The sequence below is a fragment of the Gasterosteus aculeatus genome, chromosome 9, assembly GCF_964276395.1.
Source record: "Gasterosteus aculeatus chromosome 9, fGasAcu3.hap1.1, whole genome shotgun sequence".
Classification (NCBI taxonomy): domain Eukaryota; kingdom Metazoa; phylum Chordata; class Actinopteri; order Perciformes; family Gasterosteidae; genus Gasterosteus; species Gasterosteus aculeatus.
In genome coordinates this window covers 20,676,332-20,694,862 of record NC_135696.1, presented here as the reverse complement: position 1 = coordinate 20,694,862, position 18,531 = coordinate 20,676,332, and the positions used below count along the sequence as shown (strand labels likewise).

At 52.6% G+C, this 18,531-nt stretch overlaps 2 protein-coding genes across 2 annotated transcripts; one reads left to right on the top strand and one right to left on the bottom strand.

Moving 5' to 3' along the window:
- The first annotated feature begins 1,341 nt into the window (after positions 1 to 1,341).
- On the top strand, positions 1,342 to 13,174 carry akt3b (v-akt murine thymoma viral oncogene homolog 3b). Its single transcript, XM_078079734.1, has 14 exons — positions 1,342 to 1,820; positions 4,936 to 5,358; positions 6,176 to 6,301; positions 6,409 to 6,520; positions 6,744 to 6,888; positions 6,970 to 7,101; positions 7,336 to 7,401; positions 7,559 to 7,627; positions 7,865 to 7,987; positions 8,082 to 8,210; positions 8,795 to 9,009; positions 9,829 to 9,916; positions 10,081 to 10,183; positions 10,294 to 13,174. Exons 2-14 carry the CDS (start codon positions 5,313 to 5,315, stop codon positions 10,377 to 10,379), a joined length of 1,440 nt encoding a protein of 479 aa, XP_077935860.1. The 5' UTR covers positions 1,342 to 1,820; positions 4,936 to 5,312; the 3' UTR covers positions 10,380 to 13,174.
- Position 13,175: 1 nt separating this feature from the next.
- On the bottom strand, positions 13,176 to 18,453 carry pus10 (pseudouridine synthase 10). Its single transcript, XM_040187678.2, has 18 exons — positions 18,314 to 18,453; positions 17,612 to 17,746; positions 17,226 to 17,516; positions 17,009 to 17,095; positions 16,794 to 16,828; positions 16,592 to 16,706; positions 16,399 to 16,460; positions 16,256 to 16,301; positions 16,088 to 16,152; positions 15,923 to 16,008; positions 15,717 to 15,842; positions 15,558 to 15,614; positions 15,399 to 15,475; positions 14,964 to 15,019; positions 14,769 to 14,886; positions 14,547 to 14,689; positions 14,144 to 14,243; positions 13,176 to 14,015 (listed from the first exon to the last, which is right to left on the bottom strand). The coding sequence occupies exons 2-18, from the start codon at positions 17,735 to 17,737 to the stop codon at positions 13,977 to 13,979; spliced, it is 1,629 nt and encodes a 542-aa protein (XP_040043612.2). The 5' UTR covers positions 17,738 to 17,746; positions 18,314 to 18,453; the 3' UTR covers positions 13,176 to 13,976.
- Positions 18,454 to 18,531: the final 78 nt, after the last annotated feature.

Sequence of the window (18,531 nt, the reverse complement as noted above, 5' to 3'; positions counted from 1 at the left end):
CTTGTATTGTTCTGTGAGCGGAGCCTCTCGGTTGATGGCTGACCTGTGAAGTGTTATTTCACACACTGTACTTGATTAATGCAAAGCAGCAGCAGCCCCGTCTGTGCTGTGCAGGCCTGAGACCAGGGTCCTCAAACAAAGCATCCATTCAGCAAGGCAGGGGAGGGGGGGGGGTTCTATACATTTAGGTAAGCCTGCGTAAATTTAAAAGTCTGTGTGAGGAGGCGGGACAATACATGTGCAAAAATATCCATTTGGTTGGTTGGGGAGCTTCTCCAGGGGATGCATTTATCTGTAAGTGATATCTGCTGCGGGTCACAGGGAAGTGAATTACAACTGATCTAAATCACATAAATCCAGAGAGAGAGACAGAGAGAGAGAGAGAGAGAGAGAGAGAGAGAGAGAGAGAGAGAGAGAGAGAGAGAGAGAGAGAGAGAGAGAACAAAAGCCGGGGGACTGACAAAAGCCCTGGATGCCATGAAGAGAGGGATGCTGCGTTCAGGTACCCCCTGTAAAGAACCACCTCCCAGCACGTCAGAATCTAGTGTACAGGCGAGTGACACACAGTCCGGACGCATGAAGAGTGGATTAACCGATTACATCATAATCTGAACACGTATCCACAGTGATTTCAATAACTGATTGACTGTCAGATCGATTTTTGGGGGTTTTGGACTGTTTGACTAATTAAACAAATCATTTTTAAAAATCCCTTTTTTTTCCATTTTCTTTTTGCCTTCTTTTTATAAACGGGGAAGAGCAAGGGGACAACAGGGCCCCCGGTCGACCAGATCAACCGGGAGCCCCCAAGAGAAACCAGCTGCAGGCCACTTGTCATGTGACCCCTTAAACTATTTTTGGAAATGTCTTAAAGATACTGTATTTATGTGCATGCATCACACATTTATAAATAAGCATAATAAAACTCCTGGATTACAAGATGCAGCATTATATAAAATGAGACAAATACTAACCAAACAACAGCATCCACATAGATAAAACGTGAATGACTGAAGCGAATTGATTAAACATCAAACTTGACAGCGATTGTCTTTGTGATGGGAGATTGAATATATTTTGGGATTTAAACTTTTATTTGGGTGTGAACAGTTTAGCAGTTAAATTCAACACAAATCAATAATTGGGGTAATAGTTAAAACCGACATGGAACATTTTACTCCACCAGTCTCTGTAGTTTCCATACGTTTTGTACATTTGACTCTTTCACTTAGCATGAGTGTGGAAAACAGTACTTTCAGTGGCGTATTCCCACCGTGCAGGATTTGCACACCAACGGCAAACTCCCTGACCCCCCCCCCCCCCCCCCCCCCTCCCTCCCCCGGGGGAGGAGGCGGGGGGACGGCGACAGTACAAAAAAAACCCGTATTTCCGACGCCCCGCGAACGCAGCAGGAGTCCTCCCAGTCGGATCTGGCCGACCGTGACGCGCCGACTTCGGAGCCGAGCGAGGTTTCCTGGCGGAGCTGCGGAGGAGCAGGAGCAGGAGCAGGAGCCGGTCTGTGTGTCTGTCTGCCGCCGCCGCAGCCTCTTGTCTACCGGGGGTGGTGGTGGTGGTGGTGGTGGAGGGGGGGGGGCACACGCGCAGCAAAACAACCCTCCCTTTTTCGGCTTCCACGGTCTGGACACGGCCTCAGCCGCTATGGATCCATCGCTGTCCGCCTCCTGTTTTCACCAGTGAGGGACGTTACTCCGGCGGATGCTCCAGTGCCCATAGAGGAGGAGGAGGAGGGAGCGGAGGAGGAGGAGGAGGAGGTGGAGGAGGAGGAGGGGGGGGCATCCTTGTCATTCTTCGACTACCAGGTGAAATAATTATTGTGATATTTTGCATTGTGTGTGTGGGGGGGTTGTAGGACTATGGAGAGGAAAAGGGAGGGAGGAAGTGGGGGTTGGCCCGTCGGGTTTTTTCAGGGGGGGCACGGGGGTTTGGGGGCACTGGGGGGAGCGGGTTTGTGTCGAACCCGGAGCGGAGGTTAGCGTGCGTGCTAGCTAGCCAGCGACCGCCACTCGGCAGTCTGGGGGAGATGCGACGCCGGGATGCTGCTGCGGAAGGGTGGGGAGGGCCGGTAACGGTACCGTCCGTCTGGCCCATCTCCGTGATGGACGACCCCCCCCCCCCCCCCCCCCCCCCCCAACCACAGCACCTCCACTATCCTCCCCCCCTCCCCCCCCTGGTTTCCCATCCCTTCAAAAACACAACATCGCGTTTAATCCATAAATACGACCCGTCGTCTCGTTACAGGCGTGAAATGAACACGCCTCTCCTCCAGCTGGCCGGCTAAGCTAACCAGCCAGGCAGCTAGCAGGCTAACAGTAGCGGTAGCATCCCCCCCCCCCCCACCTCCCCTCCGTCTCCCGCTAGCATCCCTGGCTAGTTCGCATCCTCCGCCAGCCCGCCTTATTCCACCGGCTCTCCAGCCCCCCCCCCCCCCCCCCCCCGTCTTTATTTGAACCCCCGGCTAACGGCGACCGGTCGGCGCGCGCGCCCCTCCCCGACGCCCGTTCGCCCTCTCGCGCGTTTAAAATGCACCGGAGCCCGCCGAGCGGATGTTGTTATGTAACCCGATAATGACACCACACGCCCTTGAAACAAAAGCTGTTGTTTCGGTCTTGTTTGCGGGTGGAGGACCCGATGCCGTCCACATGAACCCAGAGACGGGGGGGGGGGGGGGGGGTGGTTGGGGGCGGAGGGGCGGGTGTGTGTTTGGGGGGGGGGGGGGGGGGGGTCGTGGTACCGAAGGGCCGCAGCCCTGAACCGGCTTCTGAAATCATCAACGGCTGCTGCTGTCGGCCATTGTTTTTGTTGTCATCGGAGGGCTGGCGTTTGTTTCCCAGCCCGCGGATCTTTCCACTGACGGTGAAGCCTCGTCTGCCCCCCATCTCCCCCCTCCGTCCTCCCCCCTCCATCCTCCCCTCCATCTCCCCCCTCCATCCTCCCCTCCATCCTACCCCTCATCTCTGTAGCCCGTGGTCGAAATGTCAAATCACGATTCATTTTGTCACTGTTGGATATGTGATTATTGCCCCAATGTATTAACGTTAAATGTACAGGCAGGGGTCCTGCTGTGTGTGTGTGTGTGTGTGTGTGTGTGTGTGTGAGGGGGGGACCCAGACTTTGTTGTAAAAATATACATTTAAAAATGTGTGGCGGGACACGAGGCGCTCGCTTGTTGTAGGACATTCTGTGAGGAGAGTAGGTTCATCGCCACGGCAACCAGGGGATGCAAACGAGTCGTTTAAACACTTTCAGGTGATGTTGTGAAATGAAATGAACACAATGGACAATACGGTGTAGTTAATACAGGTTAATACGGATATGCAGGATACACACAGAGATCATCAGCCGGGAAGACGTTTTCTCTATTATAACGTAAAGGTTCTTCAAAGTGACGCATGTACGGGATCGAGATCTCAATAGAGGCCATCTCGACATGTGGTCGTTCACGGATCTGTTGTACGTGTTGATGAATCGGTCAAAATCTTAAATTTAATGAATTCAAAAATTAACGGAGGGAAACAAGGCGATAATGAAAGACTGAATATCAATTATTCCATATAAAAGGAACGCAGTTAATAAGAACGTGCACCGTCCTGGCGCTTCGCTACACAACGCGCAGCTGATTGCTCCTCCGTCACTGCTCCCGTCCCCTCCACCCTACAAACCCTTCAGCGCTTCAGCTCGAGAGAAACAATGTTTTAGGAGTTAGGGGAGGAGAGGACGAGGAGACGAGGACTAAAGGACGTCCGGCGGAGGGAATCCTGAGCTGCAGTTTGAATGCTTTTCATTCCCGGCTTCAGCGGTTTCCCCAGAGCGCCAGCATCGCTCACGTGCACACGTACAGGCGCTTCGGTGCTCACGCAAAGTGCCGCAAGTGTGTTTTTGCGCGTGTGAAATCGTAACGTGCCGTCGGAGGAAACGCCTCCTGTTGCAAATCACCCATTTGTCCACTTAACCGCTGTGCCGTTGGGTAACGCACTCCGAGAGGAAGTGATGGTGAGACAGGGACACATTAAATACAGCAGTGACAGACCGATGATAGGACAACGTGTCCTAGTGTCGCTGAGTTGTTTGTCGTATTAGATGCTAAACAAGTAGTGAGAAACACCAACGTGATGCTTTCAGATAGTTAGGGTTGTTTGACCAAAATATTTAATTTTAAATGAAGAAAAACGATCAAAATGTAGCTGGTGAAGGACAGAAGGAAGGAAATGGGAAGGAAAGAGGAGTTGGTGTGAAGGAATGAAAGACGGCCGGAGAAGAGGAGGAGGTGAGAGGGGGGAGCAGTCGGGGAAGGAATAATGTAGAGGAGGAGAAACAAGGGAACAGGGTGACAGTGATGTGAGGAGGCAAGGAAATGGGGAAGGAGAGACAGGCGAGGTAAGGAAGAAGAGAGTGAGTAAGAGGATGAGTGAGGATGCAAGGGGGGTAGAGCCGGAGGAAAGAAACGTGGAGGAGGGGAGGAAGGAGGGAGAGAAGAAACGGGGGGGGGAGGGATGTTAGGGGGTGAATGATGTGACGAGGCAGGAGACTGGACAAGGAGAGACGCAAGTCAGGGAGGTGAAGTCTGTGAGGAAGGGAGATTGAGGGAGGATCGGCCATTCTTTGAGGAAAGAGTGAACGAGGGAGGAGGAAGTAAGGGACTGATATGAAGGCTGATGGGCGAGAAGACGAGAGGGAGTTACTGAGGAAAGCTTCCGCGATGGAGAAGAGGTTAAAAAGTTGGAGAAGACCACTGGGGGGGGAAGGAGAGAACAGAGGAAGGGGAAGAGGAGGAGAACTTGTGAGTGGGCAAGGACCTAAGGAGACAGGAAGTGTGTCTGAGGCTGTGAACAATAAGTGGCGGCCGGCCGTGTGAAGGAAACCATCCGCTGACCCGCTCTGTGTTGTTGTTGTGTGTTCTGCCCTCTTTCCTTCCAGGCTGACTCACCGCTGCAGCGCCTCAACACACAAGAAGAAGAAGAAGAAGAAGTTTGAGAGGGCGAGGGAGTAAGGACAGAGTGAGAGGAGAGGAGGGAGGGGGGGAGAGAAGGAAGGGAGTAATAAGCCAAACAGAAAGTGAGGAGCGAGCCAGGTGGGGTCGGTGGGCCGCGAGGAGGGGAAGAGAAAGTGACAGCGGGGGGTGGGGGGGAGAACATAGCTGACCTGAGGTCAGAAGGGAGCGGGCGCCCGGGAGCTCTGAGGTCGGAGGTCAAGCGGCGGTCAGGCGGGAAGGCTGTCCCGCTACGTCCTCCCCCTCAACCGCCGTCCCACCACCGCCACCACTCTGGGACAACCGGTGCCGAGGAGGAGCCACCATGAGCGACCAGAACGTCATCAAGGAGGGCTGGGTCCAGAAGAGAGGTGAGGACCGCTCGCCCCCCTCGTCTCCCCCCGGGTCGCGGTTTGAGGACATTCGCTCACGGCTGTTAATGGTGGAAGTCGGCGGTTGTAAAACTCTTGATGCTGCGTGCCGAGTGCGGGTGTTACACAAACGGCGTGTGTGAGGACGCTCGGCCGGTTTTTAAAGACCGCCACGTTTAGAGGTTCGGAGCGGGAGGAAGAGGCGAGCGGCCTCCTCGTGTCCACGCAGTTAAATCCTAGAACACGAGGAAGGTGCGTGACGAAAGCAGCGCCAAGCGGCTGAAACGAGGCTCCGGCGACTTGGTGTGGATGACGGGCGTCGTGTTCCTTCGCCCGAGGCGGCGCCAAGAATGAAGCCTGAACCACGGGATGCTTCCAGGTGCAGAAACGGTCGACTTTGCGCTCCCACCAAACAAAATGTTTTTCATCTTTTGTCATTTCTCGTCTCTCTCTCATTTTGCTTCAACGATGAATACGAGACGGCGATTACCGGCCGCGCCCTCCCCCACAATGCACTTCTTCCCGCTAATCAAAGCGCCACCGCACTGAGCCGTCAGTGAAATCGCAGTTTTTCCGACGTAGCCGCTGCGCTACACTTGTTCTAGATGTGACCTCTGATCCTTCAGCTTGCCCTCCTGTAGCCGCCGCCCTCTAGCTAGTAACCGCGTGTGGCTGCTCGCCACATCAGTCAAAAGGAGGGTGAGAATGAAAAGACAACCCGGTGTCCTCCGTCGGGGGGGGGGGGACGGACATTTAGCCACCTGTAAACACACCTGTTTTTTAGCAGGACGTGACCCGTCTCCCTCCCTCCCCTCAGGTGAGTACATCAAGAACTGGCGGCCGCGCTACTTCCTGCTGAAGACGGACGGCTCTTTCATCGGCTACAAGGACAAACCGCAGGACTCGGACCTGGCGTACCCGCTCAACAACTTCTCCGTAGCCAGTAAGACGCGCAGCACAGCACGCGCAGCCGGAGCCAGCGAGCACGCAGCCAGCGCACTACATCTCCGTGTGTGTGTGTGTGTGTGTGTGTGTGTGTGTGTCTTCCAGAATGTCAGCTGATGAAGACCGAGCGGCCCAAGCCGAACACCTTCATCATCCGCTGCCTGCAGTGGACCACGGTCATCGAGAGGACTTTCCACGTGGACACTCCGGATGAGCGGTGAGCCGTTGTTCTTGTTGTTCTTCTTCTTCTTCTTCTTCTTCTTCTTCTTCTTCTTGTTCTTGTTCTTCTTCTTGTTCTTCTTCTTCTTCTTCTTCTTCTTCTTCGAAATGCACCTTAAAGTCTGTGAAGTTATTCTATAATGATGCAGGTGATTTGCTCCCCGGGCTAAAATGTAAAAAGCAATGGGTTAAAAATGTCCTCTCTTTTGTCCCCCCTGCAGGGACGAGTGGGCCGAGGCCATCCAGATGGTGGCCGAGTCGCTGGCCAAGCAGGAGGAGGAGGGCATCCTCAGCAGCCCCACCTCCCAGATCGAGAACGTCAACGAGGAGGAGATGGACACCTCCATCGGCCACTACAAACGGAAGGTGAGGGCGGAGACGCTCCCGCCGGGCGCGGGCGATTCCTGAAGAGACAAAGTGTCCTCACGTCTTGTTCCTTCTGTGCAGACAATGACTGACTTTGACTATCTGAAGCTTCTGGGCAAAGGCACCTTTGGGAAAGTCATTCTCGTGAGGGAGAAGGCCAGTGGCACCTACTACGCCATGAAGATCCTCAAGAAGGAAGTCATCATAGCCAAGGTCCCTGTCCCCGATTGTCCTCTCATCTGTTGTTCAGAGAAAGACGCAGCGTGGCTGTGAACATAATATTTGGCGTGTAAATGTCCCATATTTAGAGGAATCGGCTGCAGGTCGCGTTAACGGCGGCGTTAGCGTGACGTCCTCACACCTCCCCAATTACAAACCTTTTCAATGCAACCAGAAAATGTCCTCCTGACTAATCAGCGTCTCCTCTGTCCCTTTTTGTCCTCGCAGGATGAAGTCGCTCACACGCTCACAGAAAGTAGGGTATTAAAAAACACCCGGCATCCATTCCTAACGGTGAGTACCTGCAGGAAAATGGAATGAATAAAGAGACTAAAGACTCTTTTTGATGAACGTTGAATCTAGAAGGAACGACGCATGCACAAAGCGTCTGTCCCTAAGCGTCTTTGCAGCGTCGCCGGCTTGAAAATAAGGTGAAGATTTTGTGTTGCAGTCTCTGAAGTACTCGTTCCAGACTAAGGACCGGCTGTGCTTCGTAATGGAGTACGTCAACGGAGGCGAGGTGAGACATCAAGGGCGCTCTGTCAGACAGGAACCCGGTTTGATCCGCCGTCGTCTTTCCAGAGTTCTTGAAGAGCGCTGACGGTTGGATTCAAAGAGCTGCCGTGACGGGGAGCGTCTGGGGGCGGATAACGCCAGATTCTCGCCATGTATATGTAAAATAATAACGGTTGTTGTATAATATAAATGTCTTGGCGACTGAGGTGTTGGAGCTCGTTCTCCTTTTTTCTCCCGCCAGCTGTTTTTCCATTTGTCGAGGGAGCGAGTCTTTTCGGAGGACCGCACTCGTTTCTACGGCGCCGAGATCGTCTCCGCTCTCGACTACCTCCATTCGGCCAAGATCGTGTACCGGGACCTGAAGGTACGCCGCGCCCCCGCAGGAGCACCGCGTCACGGCACAAACGCACCTCAAACCTAAAAAAAAAACAAACGTCACCTCTCGTCCTCTTCATCAGCTGGAGAACCTCATGTTGGACAAAGACGGCCACATCAAGATCACAGACTTTGGCCTCTGCAAAGAAGGCATCACCGACACTGCCACCATGAAGACGTTCTGTGGGACCCCGGAGTACCTGGCTCCAGAGGTCAGACCCCTTCAGATGAGAGGAGGGCGAGGAAGTTGTGTTTGAGGCTTAGAAACCTTCCCGGCAAAGTAGAATGTCAGGAAGTGCTCACCCGTCTGCTAACGGGAAAGGTACATTTCCCATTAAGAGGAGGCAAAAGCAGATATCCGATATGTCGAGGGCAGGAATAAGTGATGATTTCTGTGCGTCTGAATGGCCTTTTGTGCTTTTAGGTTGTACAAGAGTCCCCTTTACAAGTGTTTCATAAGGTTTGTTGTGTGCGACGACGGTTCAACCAGACTGTCAACTCCTGAGGGCAGAAAGACGCAAACGTCCAGATTTAAATCCGGCTCCTTTTTCAGCTTAAACCTGCGCTCTGCTTTCGTGCAGCCAAAGCCTGTGCACACGTAGTACCTTGAGATCCTCGACTCTGATTACAATGTTTACTGAGGGAACTAATCAACAGAGAAGTAGAGTCATTTTCTCATGGACTTCTATTGCAAAAAGGGGAGTCGCCCCCTGCTGGTCAGCAGAGGGAACGCGTTGGTTACGCGTTGCTTCGCGTGTGTGTGTGTGTGTGTGTGTGTGTGTGTGTGTGCGGTCAGGTGCTGGAGGACAACGACTACGGCCGGGCGGTGGACTGGTGGGGTTTGGGCGTGGTGACGTACGAGATGATGTGCGGCCGCCTGCCGTTCTACAACCAGGACCACGAGAAGCTGTTCGAGCTCATCCTCATGGAGGAGATCAAGTTCCCCCGGACGCTGTCGGCCGACGCCAAGTCGTTGCTGTCGGGGCTGCTCATCAAGGACCCCAACAAACGGTACACACTCGCACACGCGTGTAACATGTGGGAGGGCTGTGATCAATCAGTGGAAGCCGCGCCCGCAGTGAGAGGTCTCCTGAGGTCTCCTGGCGTTGGCTGGAGGTTTGATTTTGTTGAGTTTTTGTTCACTAGAAGCACTGTTTTAAGTGTCGCTCCCCCCCCCTCGTCCCCCCCGCTGTGTTTGTATCTTTGTGCTCAAACTAACACAGATGTTGTTGAGCCCGATCAAAGAACGAAAAGGCCCAAAATAACACAAAGAGCTGCTCAGCCACGAGGCCCGCGTGCATCTTCCTGCTCCATCCGGTGTGCGAATCTATTTCTGTCTCCTTCTGGAGATCGACGAGGACGTGAGATCAGTTTCACGGTGGATCGTCATCGATTAAAACTGTGAAAGGCAGCAATACAATGTCAGTAGTATACGATGCGAGATCACGTCTTCTACTGCTGAGTAGTTGAACTATGATCACAGTCACGATGAAAGTGATTTGCATGATGCACACATTTAAAATGGTGTTTCAGACGTTATAACAAGTTTAGGAGATTAAAAGAAGATCTCCTTCTAATTAAACATGGAGACAAGTGGAGGAAACCTCCCTCCCCCCTTACACTTGACTAGATTTCACCATTTAAACCTCCATAGCCAGCCCCCCCTCCCCCTCGTGATCGTCCCTGAGGCGTTTTTCTGTCTCGAGTGAAAAGAGGCCACTGCAGCTCCGCGGAGCGAACTCTCTCACCCCCCCAGAGCGATTCCTGGGCTCCGTAGCAGGTGGATGTTCTGGGTCCATTGACGGAGGCCTTGTGTCTCTTCTCCGACAGGCTGGGCGGAGGACCCGACGACGCCAAGGAGATCATGCGACACAGTTTCTTCAACGCCGTCGACTGGCAGGACGTCTACGACAAGAAGGTGAGAGCAGGACGAGATATTCTGGGATCCAGGAACCTCATCTCTATCGTCTGCTAACCAGCCAAAATAGACCACAAAGGAGAAGATGACGCGCTCCTCTTTTTAGTCTGTTTTTAGTTTTCTTTCAGTCTTTAAGGACTTTGTGCTTCCTGTCTCGTTCCCAGCTGGTCCCGCCCTTCCAGCCCCAAGTCAGCTCGGAGACGGACACGCGCTACTTCGACGAGGAGTTCACAGCACAGACCATCACCATCACTCCTCCGGAGAAATGTGAGGCTTCACACCGCGTGTGTGTGTGTGTGTGTGTTACATCAGTCAGCCTTTTACCTGGCTCATGTCCCTCTGTCCTCCGTAACCCGCCTGTCTCTGTCTCTCTGCAGACGACGAGGACGGGATGGACGCGGCGGACAACGAGCGAAGGCCTCATTTCCCACAGTTCTCCTACTCGGCCAGCGGGCGGGAGTGAGCGCCGGGGGGGGGTGGGGGGTGGGGGGCCCCCCCAGCGGGCCGATGTCCCCATTCGTGGCCATTCTGAGGAAAACACGTAGCCATTTTAGGAAGAAAAAAAAAAAAAAAGAAGAAAAAAAAAAAAATCCCCCCAAAAAATCCAGTCTCCCTCTTTTTCTCCTTCTGCCTCCTCACAGACGGGGGTCTTTTTAGGGACTTTAAAAGAGGTTTTTGCACAGTGGGGAAGACTCCAGCCGGTCTCCCCACACTAAAAAATAAGTCTCCTACATTTTCAGCGCTATTTACTGCAGAAGGCAATGTTTTTGTTCATTCTTTTTCCGTCAGTATTAAGTTGTCGACCCGCTTGCGTTCGTTCTTTTTTTTCTTTTTATTTGTTGTTTCTGCCCTTTTTTTGTTTTTTCTTCTCTTTTGACTTTTTTGCACTTGGTTTGGAAGAGCCGTTTTAGGGAACAAAAACCAAAAATGTTGCCTTACGTGTGCAGATGTTTCGTATCATACCGACAGGGTGTTTTGGTTCATTTGTTTTGTCGGGGGGGGTTGTGAGTCATTCTTAGTGGAGAATACGTGCACGGCTCGTGGTTCGCTCGGAAAGAAAACTACAAAAAAAACAAACCTTTTTTTGTTGTCATACATTTGCCATGGTGGCGCACATTCCCCCATTCCCATGGCAACGAGGTCCCGCCTACTAAGAGAAGGGTGGCGACGGACGAGCGTGTCGGCCCTCAGCGTCGCAGTCTTTGCTCTCGTTTTCTTCGACTTATGTGTCTTTTTTTTTTTTTCTCTCTTGCTTTTCACTTCAACATTTTGCTGTTCTATATTTTTAGTTGTTGTTGTTGTTTTTTCCAAACACTAAACTGCCAGAAACTGCACAGTTCACTCAGGCGCCACAGAGCACAACCGCGTTCAAACTCGGCTAACCGGCAAAGGGAACGAGGCCTTTCTCTGCTTCCTCATCACTGCTTCTCCTCCTCTTCTTCACCTGCGCTCGTTGTTTCTTCATGGTAGCTGTAGGACTAGTGGGATGGGTGTTTACACAGGGACATGTGGCTTAATGTATGTGGGGGGGGGTCAGGGGTCAGGTTTATGCTGTCATAGCGCGCACACACACACACACACACACGTTGACACTGATCAGACTGAAGTCGGCCGTTGGCTCCAGACTAAATCTAATTCATGTCCGTCCCTCCCGATGGAGACCTGAGGGTGAGACGTGACGCGTCGGGGACACTTGAAGGACTTGGTGGCTTGTTGTCCAGGGGGAACGAGGCTGACCGGAGGACACGTCACAGGGGGACGGGGACGTTTTTGGGGGGGGGGAGTTGGTTCGTGCGCATCCTTCGAGAGTGAGGTGACGAGGTCGATGTCGTCTGCTGGAGCCTGGAGGGGCTTAGCTTAGCTTAGCTTAGCTTAGCCTAGCTTGGCTTAACGGTAGAGAAGGTGGGTTGGAGTGTCTCCAAACACTTTTCTTTAGTACCACTATAACCTATGACGTTATTTATTCACGTGGTTGTTAAAAGAACGTCCGAATTTCATTTGTTTCTGGAAAGTCCTGCCGACTTTAATCTGAGCTGCGGTTTCTCCAGCGATGCTCTTCAGGGTTCCTGCACACCTGGAAGCTTCAGAGGAAGAACTTCCAGGCCCTAAAAAGCTGTTTGTGTTTGCAAAGGTTTATTTTGGGGGGGAAAAAAATCACTGTTTTCTTTAAGTTCATGCGCAAAGGATCAGAGAAACGTACAGAACATATGGAAGTCTGTGCAGGAACACTGAACACACACACACACACACACAGAAGAGACTGTACGCGATGGACCAGAGCAAAGATGATTCCATTTCTCACACTAACGGATGCAGCGGTTCTGTCCTGTCAGTATTATGAGATTCATTCTCACAGACACACGTTTGTAAACCTGAACTGAGCGTCTCCATAAATCACTAATCATGTCAAAGATCAAAGATCACGAGAAAACTGAGCCGTGAGACTCTCGTGTATGAAGACTGTGAGGACTGCCACAAAGAAGTCGAGTCGCCCCAAACTTCTTGATGTAAATATGCAATGCCTTTTTTCTTTTTTCTTGTTTTGGGGTCGTTTTGTGGATTCTCGACGAGACAGAAACCTGTTTTTTTTTAATGTTCTCGTGTGACTAAGTGACTGAAAAAATACAACAAAAGACTCAAACTCCATTTAAGTTAAAAGAATTCATCTAAAAAAAAAAAAAAGAGGGAAAGAAGTTAGACTGCGCCGAGGACCGGACCCCCCCCCCCCCCCCCCCCCACATCGAGGTTTGTTCTTCTTGGGTTGATGCACCGACTCGAGTTCTCGTCCACGGAGGATGTTTCCATGGAGACGTCCCACCTTCCTTCGGTTGCCATGGTCCCCGGAGATGATCGACTCCCGACGCGCGTGTAGCTGCACGGTCACTTCTGCCCCCCCCCCCTCCACCCCCCACCCCCCGGACAAAATACTACAAAGCGGGACCACAGGGGACCTTTTATTTTTTTGCAGTGCTGGTTTCATCAGGTTGTTCAGATCCCATCATCCTTTGCTCTTTGTACCATAGTATTTGTTTTATTTATGTTGGTCATTCTAGGCGGTTTCCTTGTATGTCGATGAAAAGGCACCTGTTGAGAGATGATGATGATGATGATGATGATGATGGATGCATTAACTGAAGTCTTTTTTTTTTTTTTTGCTTGTTTGTTTTCTTACCAAAACATTAGGGCAAGAACTCAGTAGTGGACTTGCGTTGCCGTGGTATTTATTTTGAATTAAATTAAAAGAAATACATTTCAGGGCTTCTGCTGTCGACTGTTTTTATTGAAGAATTGAAATCAACCTGGTGGTTTATTCATCGAGATTCAGATTGAAGGAAAACAAAAAAAGGTTGACGGTCCACATTTACAAACATACAACCTGTACACGTTTCACATGCAGTATTCTCCGCGATACCTCAACTTGGATTGTTATATTAGTGACAGATTTCATATTCAATGAACAAAATGAGTCAACCTGTTGATCCACTGCAAAAGAACTTTACATTTAATTTGTTTGAATCAGGGTCAACGTCCAAAAAACAATAGATCAGTTCGGGATTTGCAGCCACAAACGGGGAAAATGCTCCATTCAGCCGACACTTGACGTGTGCTTTGTTCCTGATGCCACACGCCCGTGTGACTCGGCACTACCTGCACACCGCCAGGGGGGGTTTAACCTAATAAAAAAATAACTCCTGAGGTAAAATGATTCAATTAAAGCGTCGGCTTCACCCTCAGCAAATATCTCACGCTATCAGACACTTGCATACCGAGAATAAACTCCGGTTCCCCCTAAAGACGAACGCTGTGACAAATGGGGTTCGATCAGCGTGCCGGTAGACGTCCAGCTGAGGGTCCGAGACGTCCCACTAAGGCCACCGTACAGGCATCATGACCTTTCAACAGAAATAAGCCCCCCAGAGGGAGGAGCATTCGTCTCTGTCAGACAACTAGGAGAAAGTCTGCCAGGTTTGATCACGAAGCTTCCAGCGGGGCGTCCTCACAGCCCCCCCCCCCCCCCCCCGCCCCGCCCCTCCTCCGTCATGAGGCGACGGAGAGGAGCTCACTCCGGAATGGACGGAGGCCAGTCGACATCCACAGACTGAGGGAGCAAACACACACACACACACACACAGGTCTTTGTTACCATGCGGCCTGAGCTCCGTTCTCACATATCGGGGTGGGGGGGGGCGGTGGGGGGGCGGTTGGGGGGGAGGGGCTTGTTCTCACCTCCACGTCGAGCTCCAGGATGTCCGTGTCCATCTTCAGCAGCGCGCTCATGTTGGGTTTGGTGCGGCCGAAGTCTCCGTGGACGAACTCCTTGATGTAGCTGAAGGTCGGTTCAGGTCAAAGTTCAGACGACGAAACATCACAAGAAGGACTCACAAGTTCTCTGCGCACATTCTGCTCATTTGAAGTACTTTGTGTACTGACTTTCATCTGTGAAGTATTATAACTTTATTTCCTATTCATATTTTGTATTATTAACTATAAAGTCCTGGAAGTTTCTCCAGTAATCAACTTAAAAGTACATTAACCCCAGTACTACACTCAAAGTACGTTAACTCTAGTACTCTCCTCAGAGTACATGAGCCCAGGTACTCCCCTGTGTGGGGGGGGGGGGGGGGGATACGTCCCGGCCTGCGTCTTCAGCTCCAGGTGGAAGTGGTGGGGGTCCAGGTAGCGCGTGTTCATGCGGTGGACGACTCGCTGACGGACCGCCAGCGCCCGCCGGTGCAGAACCCTCAGGGGGGTCTTCTGGTCCAGAGTCAGGTCCTGGTGGGGGTGGGGGGGGTGTTAGTAGCCTAATAATCCCTCTAACCCGCTGAAAAGCGCGTCGTGGCTGTGCAGCCACCTTGATGCCGTCGATGAAGGCGATGTCTTGGCTCTGGATGGCCTTCTGGGTCCACACGAGCGCCGTGTAGGACTTGGTTTTGGCCTCCTCGCCCTCCTTCATGCGGCCCATGGCCTCCCTGCAAGCACGGCCCATCGATCACCACCCCCACCCTTCAGCGTCGTCGCTGTCATTTTAGTTTGACCGTTTTCTCACCTGGACACGATCTGCAGGTCTCTCACCCGGATTTTATCCGAAGACTCGTTGATGGTCTAAAATAAAAGGAAATGAGTCGTTTGTGTAAAAGCAACTTTAAACAGCCAACGAGTCCGATATCTCAGAGTCTACAGAGACAACTTCCCACAGGAGGAATCGCAGTAATCCAACCTTCCCTTTGCTGTGATCCCACCCTCATCGTGAACCCGGTGCAGCGCCTTCATACTAAGCACATATTGAGCGTTCAGTGTTTCATACGAGCAGGAAGCGGATCAGCAGCCTGGAAAGGATTCAAATCCACCTCCTGCAGATCTTTACAGCTGCTTTCAAAACAAAAATCTAACTCATTCCACCCGGAGCTGTTGAGATATTTTGCTCAGGAAGGACAGTGAGGACAATGATCATGATGATGATGATGATGATGATGATGATGACCTCCTGCAGCTGCTTCATCTCCTCTCGGCTCAGTTTGGACCGGTGAGGATTCAGCAGCTCCATCGCGAACGGACGACCTGGCGGGAACCAAGAGAAGCTTCACTCTTCACGTAGAAGACGCGGGAAAAACAACATCCCAGATCATTTGCCGTTTCTCACCGTTCCCGAGCGTCCGGACGTCCACGTCCTCGCGCCCCGACGAGGAGAAGTTGAACCCTGCAACAGAAGGCGCGGGGGTGTGACATCGCGTCCGGGGGGAGGGAGGGAGGGGTGGGGGGAGGGGGAGCGTTGGTGGGCGACGTGGGCGCGGCGACTCACCGGCGGCTCTGAAGGACGAGAGGACGGGCGCGGCGATCAGCTCCTCCACCGACGACTCCATCCTCCGCTCGCCGTCGATCAGCCACGGCGTCTGCGGCAGACTGCGGCAGAACTTGTTGTACCGCCCTGCGCGGCGAGGAGTCGCGTCAGGACGGGACGGGGCGTCTCTCTCTCTCGTGTGTGTGTGTGTGTGTGTCTCACGGTACCTGCGATGAAGACGGACGCGTGGAGACACTGGACGTCCCGGGGGACGCAGCTGCTGCTCGGCCGCGGCGGCGGGAACGCGTAGTGTCTGAAAAACAAAGACGAGCGGTGATCATCGCCCTCAAGCGGCCGCCTCGGTCTTTCTCTCCCACTTCCCTCTCACTCACTTCAGGAAGACGGCGTCGGATATCTTCTCCAGGGCTTTGACCACGGCCATCCTGGTGAACACCGACTGCACCGACAGACAAAAAACACGCGCGGAGCGAGTCAGCACCACCCGCCCCCCCTCACCGCAGGGCGGGGGTCCCCTGGGGTCTTAGAAGCCCCTCCCTCACCTGTTTGTTCTTGGTGGGCTTGAAGCAGTCGGCGCACGTCGACGCTCTGGCGACAAAGAGGGAGAAACCGGCGGATGAGCTGAGGCTCCGACCTTTGACCTCTCGGTTGCTCACAGAGAAAAGGTGGGGTTTTGGGGACTCACAGGAAGTGGCAATCGGCCTCCGTCTCCGGGTGAGTGAACTCCACACTGACCTCGAACAAACTCTGGACCGCCAAAGAGGGAGACGTTTCATTTCAATTTGAATCTAAAGAATTGATTACGGAAACTGAGAAACAATCAGAGGTTTGAACAAACCCTCTTGAGCTACTCTAACAGTGCATTTGGTCTTGCCCACCCTGATCACCACGGCAACGCCCCCCAGCTCCTTGGCGACCAGGCCCTGCATGATCCACTTGAAGGCCTCCTTCACCGGGACGACGTCGTCCTTGCCGAGCGCCGAACTCTTCTCTCTGAGCGAGAAAGGCGAGAGGGGTCGACCCGGGAGCTCGAGTTTCGCTTCTGACTGTGAAGCGCAGAATTGATCAGAAGATATTTACCTCAATTCCTTCTTCACGTGGAGCCAACAGGAGTGCTGCAGGATTAAGGAATAAATGATCAAACACATTTACTCAGCGTGCACCGTTCTTATTGAACCTGGACAAGTGTCGGACTAAAGATTAAAGGACCAGAGAACAAGAAGCTCATCAATGAGGCGTCATTGCCTTTCGACACACACACACACACACACACACACACACACACACACACCGACCTCGCGCACACACAGCTGAGCGGGCAGAGACACCGACAGCACCAGGGTGTCGAACTCGTACTCTCCCTCCTTGACTCTCTCTGCGATCTGTGAACACGGAACAGAAAAACAATCAGCTCATCTGCAGCACAACACCATCACACACACACACACACACACACACACACACACACACACACACACACACACACACACACACAGAGACAAACACGCACACCTTCACGGCCTGATTGGGGCCACTGAGTTCCTGGAGGATCCCCAAACACGCCACACACACGCCGGACTCCTCTTCCTCCACTTTGACCTCAGCGGCGGCGTCTCCCTCTGCGGCGGCGGCGCCCGGCTCAGCGGGCTCCAGCTTCACCCGTTTAATCGGGGGCCCGCCGGGCGGGTCTGACCCCACTGCATTCTGGGACTCGGGGCTTCCCGCTGCGGAATGGGTCGCCGATTGCCGGGACTTTCCGTTCTCCGTGTTGCCGATGAACACTCGGAGCTCCTCGAGTGTCTCCTGGTGAAAGGGATGACAGGAAGAGGGGGGGTTGAGCCGTCCATAGAGGAGGGGGGATGTCAACATTCATGGCCGACGCAGCAGGTGAGTCTCACCTGAGGCGGCTTCCTGTAGGCGGCCTGGACGCTCACACAGCAGAACCGGAGGACGCAGCGGGCGCAGCAGCCGGACGACAGCAGCTTGTGGACGACGGGTTTGTCTCCGTCCTTCAGAGGCAGCATGGCTGCACGCTGCGGGGAGGGGGAGACATTATCTTTATCTTAAATGACAGATTATGACTTTCCAGACTGCTTGCCAGAGTTGTAAAGTAGTCTCACATCATTTAAGGGTTCAGTCATTTCACATTTACTGGGAGACGATGGATCCTTCAAGTACTTACAGTCTCACAGGAGTACAACAACATGGGGTTGTTTCATATAGAGTATTTACTGTCTATTATGTCCTAAGATCTATATCCTGACATTAAGATATGAAATGACTCAAATCAAGGGGATTGGTTTTCTGTTCTTCTTCATCTGCTGCAAAAATAAGACATAAAAATGACTTTGTAGAACCCAAAGGCGTGAACGAGCTGTCGGACATGCAGAGGACACATTGCTCTGATCCATCCCGCTGTGCCCACAGCCGCCTTCGGTGTCAGGAGATCCAGAACTTGTTAAAAGAAGGTGCGCGTGATGCAGCAGGATAATAAGCATGCATCCGGACCCTGCTAAGCTAACTCGGCTAACGCTGCGGCGGGAGGACGAGAACGAAGAACGGCACCGCGAGCAGCGGCTAAATAGTCAGAATGAACCTACCGGACGGGTGGTGGATGGGTGAAGATGTAAAGTAACAAAAACAAAGCAGGGTTCAGTTAGTTGTTAACATGCTGCTACCAGGACGCTTCTTTCCTGCTATTTCAGACGTAACAGACAAAAGTAATCAATCCAGAGCAGCTTTTATCAACTCAACGAGAAGGTTCCAGGTTTAAAGGAGGAAAAAAGGCTAAAACCACAGTGTTTAATGATTTACAATA